At 38.6% G+C, this 12233-nt stretch overlaps 1 protein-coding gene across 6 annotated transcripts in view; it reads right to left on the bottom strand.

The window, feature by feature from the left end:
• N4BP2 (NEDD4 binding protein 2) overlaps nt 1–12233 on the bottom strand; it is a 63939-nt gene that overhangs the window by 8740 nt on the left and 42966 nt on the right. The window contains exons 13-19 of one of the 6 annotated variants that reach the window (XM_030565528.1): nt 11690–11827; nt 10995–11215; nt 10688–10711; nt 9211–9329; nt 7136–7274; nt 5045–5233; nt 2018–2186 (exon numbers count right to left, since the gene is read on the bottom strand). In XM_030565528.1, the coding sequence (XP_030421388.1) occupies nt 2018–2186; nt 5045–5233; nt 7136–7274; nt 9211–9329; nt 10688–10711; nt 10995–11215; nt 11690–11827 (999 nt within the window). Of the gene's footprint in view, nt 1–2017; nt 2187–5044; nt 5234–7135; nt 7275–9210; nt 9330–10687; nt 10712–10994; nt 11216–11689; nt 11828–12233 lie in introns of those variants that run through there. The other 5 variants (XM_030565529.1, XM_030565530.1, XM_030565531.1 and 2 more) reach the window with 5 other exon arrangements.

Raw genomic sequence — 12233 nt, 5'->3', positions numbered from 1 at the left:
TCTTTTTATGTAAACTGAAACAAATAAACAAATATTTCAGAGTCAGGAGGCTACTAAGCAAGGAGGACTCTGCCAGCATTCCAGAGCTGCTGACAATAAGTATTGAGCTGTAGGAAATTAAAACTCTATGGATTAACAGGAAAATATGTAATACGTTAGTAAGCAGAGATTCAGGTTTATAGCAGTGGTCACCAACTGGTAGATCGTGATTGACTGGTTGATCCTGGAGCCTCTGACAGTCAATCGCAATCTTTGGCTGCTAAAAGTCCGGCAGCGTAGTGGGGCTAAGGCAGGCTCCCTGCCTGCCCTGGCCCCATGCCACTCCCGGAAGTGGCCAGCATGCCTCTGCAGCTCCTGGGGTTGAGGAGGGGTGCACCACGGGTCTCCACGCACTGTTCCTGCCTGCAAGCACCATCCCTGCAGCTCCCATTGGCCAGGAATGGGGAACTGTGGCCAATGGGAGCTGTGGGGGCAGTGCCTGCAGGGAGGGGCAGCGCCCAGAGCCATGTGTCCCGCTGGCCACTTCTGGGAGTGGCATGGGGCAGGGGCAGGCAGGGAGCCTGCCTTAGCCCCACTGCACCACTGCCTGGGAACTATCCAGTGGGAGTCTGCAGCCCTCTCACACCCCAACCTTGAGCCCCCTCCTGGAACCATCACCCTGCACCCAAACCCCCTGCCCCAGCCTGGAGCCCCCTCCTGAACCAAAACTCTCTCCCAAAGCTTGCACCCCTCACCCCCTCCTGCACCCCAACCCTCTGCCCCAGTCTCAGCCCGGAGCCCCCCTCCACATGCTGAAACCCCTTTGACCCAGCATCCCTCCACACGCTGAACCCTTTGGCCCCAGCCCCCTTCCGCACCCCCCTGACCCAGCCTGAAAGTGAGTGAGGGTGGGGGAGAGAAAGCGACTGAGTGAGCAGGGCAGGGCCTCGGGGAAGGGGCAGCATAGATCCTGGGTTGCACTTAAATTCAAAAAGTGATCTTGTGCATAGAAAGGTTGGAGACCACTGGCTTATAGGAGTCTCATTTTATGACTAGTATGGATAAGATGAGCAAATTCTGAGTTAATTAGTTCTGGCACTCATATTGCAAGTGAAAGGCCCTATTTAACACTTCAGTTTCCCCTGTGTTATGAAACTGTTTTTAAAGAGATTATTTAGAAGTGTTTTCTATTCACATGGTTGTGCCTTACATGGTACGTATTTCTTATAAAACACTCCAGGTGTGTAAAGTTGTAAAGTTAGTAAAGTTAGTATTTTCTGCATTTATTTTTATTACATTTTTTTCTAAGAAAAGAACATTCCTGCAATACTTGAATGCTTCACTGGGAGGAAAATTAAAAAAAACTCTTCATGCACAACTGCACAGAATGACACTTAGGAAAGTTACGGTGCTCCTGAAACTTGAGAGAATCCAATACGCAAGTGATAATTTTATCCTAAAGGCCATTAAAAGATCATTCAGAAATCTGAACACTTTTGTATAAAACATGTGTTAGGACATTGTTGGATTATGCTGGCCTGCAAGCATAACATTTTTTCTTAAGATTAAAAAAAAACAACCAACAACAAAATATTGAAAGAGAAGAATGAAAAGATGACTCGAAAAAGGAGGGAAGGGGATGTGATTAACTTTGATGAAAAAAAGTCAGGATGAAAAATCCATAAAGGAGAAATTCACTGATCTCCTTGATAAAGGAGGAGAAGAAGAAAAGAAAAAATGAGAATAAAGCGTAGTAAAACGGGAAAGACAAAATAATAGAGAAATAGAGGTGGGAAAGGGAAAAGAGAAGCACATTTTATTTGCATTTGCATGACACAAAATATCACTGTTCACTGGGGATCGTTAAAGTTACAATAAAACCAAGTTGTCTTCAGGTGTTGCTAAGTTGCCTTTATTATTAATACTCATACCCCTTATATTTCCCTGTTTATAAAATGTATTCTTTCTACTTTGGCCTCCGGAGCATAGTGTCAAAGAGATAACTGTGTGCGTGGATTGATTATTAGTTTATTCCTACCGTGGCTTTTCTCCTGTAGTACTCTGGACAAGTGATTAATGGCTTCATCTACATGAAGACCATGCAGATCCAAAACATTCTCAGGCAGCAGGGATGCATTTACTTTCTCAAAGATTTGCACAGCAGCAGCATGGTTTGCTTCTTTCATCTTCTGCTCATGAAGGCGACCCTTTATTCATAAACACATCAACTGTTAAATTCTATGACTTAATCTAAGCTCCATACTGGTTATCAGGATTCAAGATGACAGCACAAGCAGGGTGCTTTTAAATTTCATTGCATCAAACTGTGAACTATAATCACAACTGAAATTCTGCAAGTGTGTCACTAAAACCTATTTAGAGAGAGTCACATGCTGATTTAATCAAACTCGCTCACAGGACACTGGTCAAAGCTTGCACAGAGAAGAGATCAGAATGGAAGACACAAGAAAATGAAGGAAAGTCAGAGAGAAAGAAATAAACAGTATAAGATGCCTACATAAACACACAAACCCCGTTCGGTGTTGAATTTTAACTTGTTAGTTAATATTCTATCCTAACAATGGTATTGCACTTTTTGAAAATATTAGCTGTACATTTATTAAATCAGAAGTCTCAAACAATTAGCCCACAGGCCAGAACATGCCTCTCAAATACTTTAAATCTAGTCTGAGTCTACAGAATGTATTCATTCAGATCAGATTAGCCATGCAGTTGTGAACATTTCCTCCATAGCTGCCAAATCTCTTGGTTTTCTTTATGGAAAATCTTCCATGATGGAGGCAGTACCTCTATCAGGGGAATAGCGCAGCCTGCTAAGGAGAAGAGGATGAAGAGACAAAGAAAAAGCACTGGAACTGTCAATACAGCAGGGAGCAGGTAAACAAAAACAATCTTTAAAAAAAATGAGAAAGATGTTTTAAATAAAAAGAGGTTTGCAGAGGAGATATTAAATTGCAGACCCCGGTGCAGTCTTACAAACATGTATTACCTATGCAGGGATTACTACAATGAGTAGCCTGAGTTGAGAGTTTATCATGGACCAGGAATCTGGAACAACTCCAAACTAAGAGCCCAATCCCATAGACACTTGCTACTCACTAAGCAATAACGCTGGTATTGTGTCTGCAAGATTGGGCTCTTTGTTTACAGTTGCCCTGAATTTCTGATCCATGATACATTGAGTATTTTCTGTAATGGCTATAAATGTACTTCTGTTTTGTAGCGCAATCACTTCATCTAAAACCCTCAGATACCACCACTATAGGGAGTGTAGCAGCAAACAGTGACCTTGGAGGTCAGTAGACACAGTTTTAGGAACTGTGGAAATACTCTTCGGATATTGGCTTAATGGTGCAATAAGCAGAAGAGATTGCAGGTGATATTTTGTCTTGAAGTTTCTCTAGTGACTGCCCAGTGGCAGATTCAGAGATACCAGCCAGCAATCCTCACTTGTAGGGAGCTGAAAGCACAGCCAAACACCATAAACATTCAAGTCTCAAACTCAGGCTCACAAACAAAATCTAGTTTTTACAATTTTTGCCTCAAATTGAAAGTACAAAGAAAAAATTAAACACAAGAGGCAAGTATTTCACAAGAGTGAAGGTAACAGTTAGCTCTTCTCTAAAAGCCCTAGAATAAATTCTTTATTTTGCAAATTTCCACTTATAACTTGTGTCCATGAAGAAGAGGCAGGATAGTGGTTGAAATTATATTTCTGTTCAACAGTCATGCAGACATTACTATTTAGAATCTTCCTGAACAAGCCATAACAATATCTAGGTTAGAAATATAACAAAGCTACTTTAAAAAAAAAAAGAATCAGATACTAAATATTTTAATAAAATTTCTCAACTCACCAATATGAGTAATAGGTAATAAAATTGCACACAATATGTACAAAATATTAAATATTCTGTTGAAAAAATGTAGCTCTATCAATTAAAAAAAGAATCGCGATTGTATGATAAAAAATAATTGTACAATTTAAAAAATTGTGATTAATTGTGCTGTTAAACAATAGAATACCATTTATTTAAATATTTTTGAATGTTTTCTACACTTTCAAATATATTAATTTGAATTACAACACAGAATACAAAGTGTATAGTGCTCACTTTACGTTTGTTTATTAAAATATTTACACTGTAAAATGATAAATAAAAGAAATAGTATTTTTCAATTCACCTCATACAACTACTGTAGTGCAATCTCTTTATCATGGAAGTGCACCTTACAAATGTAGGGGTTTTTTTTGTTACATAACTGCACTCAAAAACAAAACAAAACAATGTAAAACTTTACAGCCTACAAGTCCACTCAGTCCTACTTCTTGTTCAGCCAATTAAGAGAAACAAGTTTGTTAAAATTTATGGGAGATAATGCTGCCCAATTCTCAATGACAATGTCACCTGAAAGTGAGAACAGGTGTTTGCATGGCACCACTGTAGCCAGCGTCGCAAGAAATTTACGTGTCAGATGCGCTAAAGATTCATATAGCCAAAATAATATAAAGTGAGCACTGTACACTTGGTATTCTGTGTTGTAACTGAAATCAATATATTTGAAAATGTAGAATAATATCCAAAAATATTTAATTAATTTCAATTGGTATTCTATTGTGTAACAGTGAAATTAATTGCAATTCATTTTTTAATCACAATTAATTTTTTTAGTTAATCGTGTGAGTTAACTGCGAAAAAACTTGACTGCCCTAGAAAAATGATTTAATAGTAACATTTCTATATCACTGTATAGCAAAAATGTGATGAGTATTTCATAGTTTTAAAACTTTCAATAGAAATTTGCACTATAAAAATATTATTTTTACACAAGCTTTCAGATCAGTGTAAAACTGCAATTTACTTTCTAACCAATGAATGCATTTGTGATAGGTAGGGGACTTCCCAAGATTTGCATATTTTGGGAGGTTTAATAATAAAGCAAATCCAAACAAGTGCAGTAGGTGAATTCATGTTCAAATCACATTCAGTTGGGTATTTAGTACATCCTCAAATCAAAACACAATGCACTTTTCTCTTTTTACCTGTTGTGCATAAAATGCTGCCACAGGCTTCATACCCATGCGATAGGCCTCCTCTGCTTTTTTTAAGCATTCCTGTTTCTTTTCCTGGTGAAGGAAAGCCTCTGCTCTAAAGTCATTGTACCCAGGGTACTCAATGTCTTGGAACACCATCTCATTCAGAACATCTTCAGCCTCTTTGGATTTTTTTGCCTGCGACAGGTAACATTTGCAATAAGGCCTGATCCAAATTCCATTGAAGTCCACTGCAAAACTCCCACTGATCTCACTAGAGCTGTATCGACCTCTAAGTGAGATTACTTGTGTTTGAAACATGGGCTATGTGATATTTATTCATTGCAGTATAGAAAATATAAACCTACTGCAGGAAAACAAGCTTGAGAGAAAAATATTAACACATTACAAGTAAAACTGTAATGTTTTACTGGCAGATATGTGACAAATGAAAATACCCCCCCATGTTTGAGTCTCTGTTTCTCAGGCTAATTCATACATACAGGAGTTTAATTTATTACTAAGAAATTGTACAAGCACAAGTAAGCATATTCAATAAGGACAAAGGCAAAGTACTCCATTTAGGAAGGAACAAATCAGTTGCACACATACAAAATGGGAAATGACTGACTAGGAAGGAGTACTGCAAAAGGGATCTGGGGGTCATAGTGGATCACAAGCTAAATGAGTCAACAGTGTAACACTTTCATAAAAAACGAACATCATTCTGGGATGTATTAGCAGGAGTGTTGTAAGCAAGACATGAGAAGTAATTCTTCTGCTCTACTCCACTCTGATTAGGCCTCAGCTGAAGTATTGTGTCCAATTCTGGGCGCCACATTTCAGGAAGGATGTGGACAAATTGGAGAGAGTCCAGTGAACAGCAACAAAAATGATTAAAGGTCTAGAAAACATGACCTACGTTTAGTCTGGAAAAGAGAAGACTAAGGCCTGGGCTACACTAGTGGGGGTGAGGGGAAGTCAAACTAAGATACGCAACTTCAGTTACGCTATTCGCGTAGCTGAATTCGAAGTATCTTAGTTCAACTTACCTGGCCGTTCTCAAGGAGGAGAGTCAACTGCCGCGGCTCCCCCATTGACTCCGCTTACTCCTCCTGCTGAGGTGGAGTATGGGTGTCAATTAGCGGATCAATTTATCACGTTCAGATGAGACGCAATAAATTGATCCCCGATACTTCAAACACTACCTGCTGATCCGGCAGGCAGTATAGAGGTACCCTGAAAGGGGACGTGATAACAGTTTTCAAGTATGTAAAAGGTTGCTACAAGGAGGAGGAAGAAAAATGTTTTTGCTTAACCTCTGAGGATAGGACAAGAAGCAATGGGCTTAAACTGCAGCAAGGGAGATTTAACTTGGACATTAGCAAAGAATTCCAAACTGTCAAGGTAGTTCAGCACTGGAATAAATTGCCTAGGGAGGTTGTACAATCTCCATCATTGGAGATTTTTAAGAGCAGGTTAGACAAACACCTGTCAGGGGACCTCCAGTTCTATGATTCTATCTCTAAAAGGATGATGGAGCCAATGACATTAGTTGAGGAAATAGCAGTCCCTGCTTTCAATTAAACTGAAGGATGCTGCCTTGGTAATTCCAAAAAGGCCTTTTAAATATTTCACTGTAGAGCTTTAAAATAAATACCCATTAGAAAGGGGGAGGAGGGCGGCTCATCAAGTGCAAACTTTCCAATTCTAGACCGGATTTTTCGGATCGATTTTTCTGATGGATTGGAATATTCTAAGCGCCCTTTTCCCTGCCCAATCTCAGTATTCATTCCGTGAAGGAAGGGAGTGTGCATATGTGACTGAGAAAATTGGGCAAAACATCAAAACCGCTAAACTTCAGAAGAATAAAGCTTTATGGTTCAAGCTTGTTAAATAGTAAAGACAGGTTAGTAGCGCCATTCTAAAAATCTCAGTACTCAGTGCTTCACATTCTAGGAAGAAGCTAATGTCAAAAATATCCACATTCACTGTGACAAAAATTCAAAATACAAATGTTGCAGCAAAATGTGTACTATAACACTGATACAGGACTTCAGTATACATATATTTGTAATTATGAAAAAAGTTGGCTTGTACCTTTTTCTCTCGGTTCTTTATAGCACTACAGGAAGGGAGAGTGTCACTTTGCTGAGCAATCTCTTGAGCTACAACTGTTTTTACAGGGTCTGCCTCCAGGACACAGTTCAGAAATTGCTCGGTCTGTTCTAAGGAGTAGCTGTAGAGAGTCAATAAAATATCAGTAACTTTGCATATATATTGTCCCAATGCATATTAACAGCAGCTGCATTTGTTAAAATATATACAGTAGACCTTCATACAGCTACGGGAGTAAATACTATCATAACAGTACTGGAGTTGAATCAAAACAGAAATTTATTATTTCTGTTTTCAAAGGTAATGGTATTCTTTGTGTGCATTTTAAACAGAAGTAAGTGCTCATTAAGAAAAAAGAAATCACAGACAATAGTCCAGCATTCAGAACCCACACTACAACAACAATCATGTGCGTCAGTGTGGCTGAGAAAATAATTGTGAGAAGAAAACAGATTTCATTTTCAAGCTTCTGGGAATTTATAACCAATAGTAAGAAAAACTTTAAAAAATCATGAAAAATATATTGACATTGTACCTTTGAGCATTAAGCAAACCATGTAATACTGAGTCTTATTTTCAATCAGCCTTTGCTATACAGATTTATTGAATAAATTTTCTATCACAACTTTGGTAGTCCTCTATTTTTCATATTGTCCAATAGTCTGATAAGGGGAAGACAGTTTTAAATCAATGAGGTGTTGTGAAGAAGCCACGAAGGCAAGGATACCGAGGAAGGAGTTAGGAGGGCAACTTGTGAGGAAAGAAAGAAACGAAAACAAAGATGCTACAAAAGTGGATTTGTGTGGGCTTGAAAGGGAGAACAGGCTCCTTAAACTTAATGTAAAACATTAAGGGAAACCGATGGATGGATCCAGGGAGGCCTGTGAAATGGCCTGAGCAGTGGATGAGGATGACTATTTTAGCAGCAGAACTTTAGATGAATTAAAGGAAGTTACAGAGAGGTGAGAGAGGAGGTGGGTGCAACAGCAAAAGTGAATGATGACCAAGATATGGACAAGTATTTGAGCTGATGAGATGGAGAAAAGAACAAATTTTAGAGATGCTGTAGAGAAATAACCTACAAGATTTGATGACAGCCTAGATGTATAGGGAGAACATGCAGGAAGCAAGAAACCTGTGCAAAGAGGAAGACAGTGGGAATGGTCAAGGGTTATACAAGAGAAGGAGAAGTGAAGTTTTAGGAAGAATGATGGACCTCAGTTTGCACAGTCTTGAGTTTCAAGTGGTAGCTGGACATCAAGGATAAGAAGCTGAAAAGAATCAGATGCAAGAATGAATGGAAGGAGAGATAATACTGCCACAGCCTGCTTCATAGCTGCGGTGGTGAGGAGTAGAGAATTAACAGCAGATGTTAGGCCACAGTAGATTTTCCCCCTGGCTGAGTGCCATTCTCACTGATCACACTGTTCCCATTACTTGCCAATCTCTCCAAGTCAATTCTTAGGATGGCTACTCCTTGAGTTAGCAGAACCATTGATAGAAAGTGGCTCTAGTCACTCAACATCATCCAAGGAATATAGTAGTAGACGGAAAGTGAGGGAATGAGAGAAGAGTCTTCTCAAAGTAGTAAGACAAGATTAAAACAAGTGAAAACCATGTATAAATATTAAAAAAAAAAATTTGCTGTTAAGGACCACAAAGTTTGGCCTTTAATTAAAGCTAAACTTATTTTTGTTATATTGGCTAGAACAGGAATTCTCAAACTGGGGGTCGGGACCCCTGAGGGAGTCGTGAGGTTACTACATAGGGGTGGTTGTGAGCTGTCAGCCTCCACCCTAAACCCTGCTTTGCCTCCAGCATTTATAATGGTGTTAAATATATATAAAAAAGTGTTTTTAATTTATAAGAGGGGGCTCGCACTCAGAGGCTTGCTATGTGAAAGGGGTCACCAGTACAAAAGTTTGAGAACCACTGGGATAGAACCATTCTTTAACAAAGTATTAACTTTTTGGGCACTTAATTGTGACAGAATAACCATGCACTGTATGTTATTACTATGCAGCATTTTACAAAGGAAATATTTAAAGATCTCTCACTTGTTATCCTTGAAGATGTCCATTAAGAAGTTTTGGTTTATGGTTGGGAACATCTCAAACAGTTGCTTCTCTTTCAAACTGGCAGCACAGTCCTTTCTAGCCATGGAAGGAACATGTTTCTAATCCAGAAAGTAAAGTAAGTGAAAAGGTAAAATCATCATTAGAGGAATCAACATTAATAAAACTGATCCAATAATGTAACTAATTTGTTATTACCAAAAAAATGTATTCACTACCTTGGCACCTATCATGCTAAAGATTTTAATTACATATAAACATCAGCCACACACACACTTCTGGTGCACAGAAAGCTGGGACGGGCATATCATGCTCTGTGATACTGTACTGCCACAGTCTGCAATCATTGGAAGTGACTAAGCTAGCGTTCTCTCAATTTAAACTGAGAGAAGGCAGATGGCGAGGTATTTTTCAAGGGGGCCTTAAATTTTGGAATTTGCTACTCTGCTGGTCTATAAATGTCCAGATTCCTGAACATTCCAGGCATGCTGCAAAGCCCATCTTTTTTCCCCCAGGCAATTGGGCAAGGAGCATACTGAGTGTTTGGGGTTGAGTTATGGTTGTTTTATTGTTGATGGGAAATATTGGTTTTGTTTTGAGGCAGGTATGGGTTGTTTCGATGTATTGTGCATTCAAATTTCAGAAGTCACCTAAAGCAGTGTCTCTCAGTGATTGGTCCATGGACCAGCTCCAGTCCCTCAGATCTCCCTGCCATTGTTTGGGAAGGCAGCAACTCAGTCCCTGGTATCAAAAAGGTTGAGAAACACTGACCTAGAGGACATGATATGACAGGTCCTTAATTATAAAACTGAAATAAATAAAGCTGACAATTCCAGTACTCATATAAAAAAAGTGATCAAAACAAAATTGAGCCAGATTACACCAAGTTTAAATCAATCTGTGGACACAATAATTATCAGTAAACCATATATAAGCATAAGGGAAAGAACCCACAATACTCTGCTTCTGAAATACAGGCTTATACTGTTTGAACTTCAGTGTCAACAGAACTAGGGACATTCTATTTTTAGGACAACTACATACAGGGCAACAGAATAACAAAGAAAGACGTAACTGCACTAATCTGTCATTGCATCCATTGAAGGAGAGTAGCGCAGTTAGCTAGATCATTACAAGCTTCAAATTGAAAACAAGGGAAAACTAAATGGAAACTAAGAAAATGTAAAAGAAAAAAAACTTTAGGGAATAATAAGTGTGTGCCAAATTGAGAGAGAATTACATCTTCAATACCCTTTAAATGTGTCAGCTCTCTGGAATGTTGTGGGTTCTTTTAAAAAGTATCACAAGCAATTAAGTCTCTTTTTGAACAAGCATGGCATGATGCGAATTACAAATTTTTGCATGGCTGTTTTACAAAGAATGCATGAAGCCAATATGATAAATACATTTTTAAAAGTAAACAACCAAAAATGCAGCTCAACCAAATGCAAATGCTAACCTGTACACCGAGATATAGCATGATCTGTTTGTGAAACAATTAAGATATTAAACTTTCAAATGACAGATTTATTTTAAACAGAAACATCAACTGACTTATCTAGCACCTTAAGTAAACTCTAGCTATCAAAAAACAATTAATAAAATTAGTTAACATCTATCTCAGAAACTCAGCACTAGTCAGCCTGTACAAAGATAGGCAACTATAGAAGCAAAATATGGCTTCTAACCATACCAAACTGTGCAGGGGGGAGGAAAAAATCAGTGTGATACAACTTAGACATCATAAAAAGTGGCAATATTCATACCAGGTCCTGTTTCTCCTGTAAGGCTATTTCTTCAGACATTATTTCTCTGAGTGATACTCTTTGAGTCTGTGCATTCCAGTGATCCATAAAAGGGAAAATTTCTGATGTTGCTAGATTTTCACTGTGTGTGTCTGTTGATGATCGAGAGGAACAGGCCATTTTCTTTCTCTGCAGTTGATTGTCTGTGCTCTGAGATAAGATTGTATTCGAGTCATCCAGATCTAATTGGTCAAACAGTACAAAAGCAACAAAAATCTCAAGGTGACAAAGTGAAAAAGTCAATGTATTTAATTAAAGCAAAGCCCGAAGTAATTAAAATACATTTCACCTTACTACATTTTCATTAATTTATGAATAATCTAATTTTATTTAAGCAACTTATATTTTTAGCAAAAATAACATTACATTGCCTAGATTTTCCTCCTCACCCTCTCCCCACCAAACTCTATTAAGCTTCATTTTTCTTCTAACTAGTAAAAAAGGAACAATCCAGATGGAATTTTTAAATGCTGGAACCTAACTTACACCTGCAAATAGATAACTGCATATGACCATGTGTGGGATTTTTTATACTCACAGTTACCTTTTTGTGTGTATATATATTTTGCATCCACAACTTATGAACAGATATTTAACTATTTGGACATGTATTTCTCTTGCGATGTTAATGGCACAGTTTAGCTATTAGGCAAAACCTTTAAGTCTAAGGACCAGATTGTGGCTTGAAGTCACAGTCCAGGTCGTAGGTGAGTGGAGAGGGTGTTTGCTGCAGAGGAAGGATTCCTCCTGGGGAGCTGAGGGACTGAATGCTTGATTAGCAGATCCATCACCATTTGAAAAAGGGTCACATGCATTACCCCCATACTGGGCCAGTTCTGGTGACCAAGGTGAAAGGATGGGATGCTCACTAAGGCCATGGCCCCTCCCCCTTTCTTTTTGGAGAAGGGTAGCCCCACTTGTAGCACTAGCCTGGTTCGGTGTCTCTTTTACCCATGGAGATTGTATCAGGCCTTTGAACATCGATACAGACTCAGTCATAATCTCACCCTATGCATTTTGATCCCAGGTAAACATGAGAAAAGCCAATCCTCATAGAGTGCTTTAATGCTATTGTTAAAGTCAGTGGTTTGTTTATTTTTACTACTACTGCTACAGTTGTAAGATAATGGCGAGTACCATATTATATCCACTAAATGCAAGCTGAACTTAACAAAAGAAGCAGTCGATTTTCAACAATTC

Source organism: Gopherus evgoodei, chromosome 5 (assembly GCF_007399415.2).
Source record: "Gopherus evgoodei ecotype Sinaloan lineage chromosome 5, rGopEvg1_v1.p, whole genome shotgun sequence".
Taxonomy (NCBI): Eukaryota; Metazoa; Chordata; order Testudines; family Testudinidae; genus Gopherus; species Gopherus evgoodei.
This window is presented reverse-complemented; position numbering and strand designations above follow the sequence as displayed.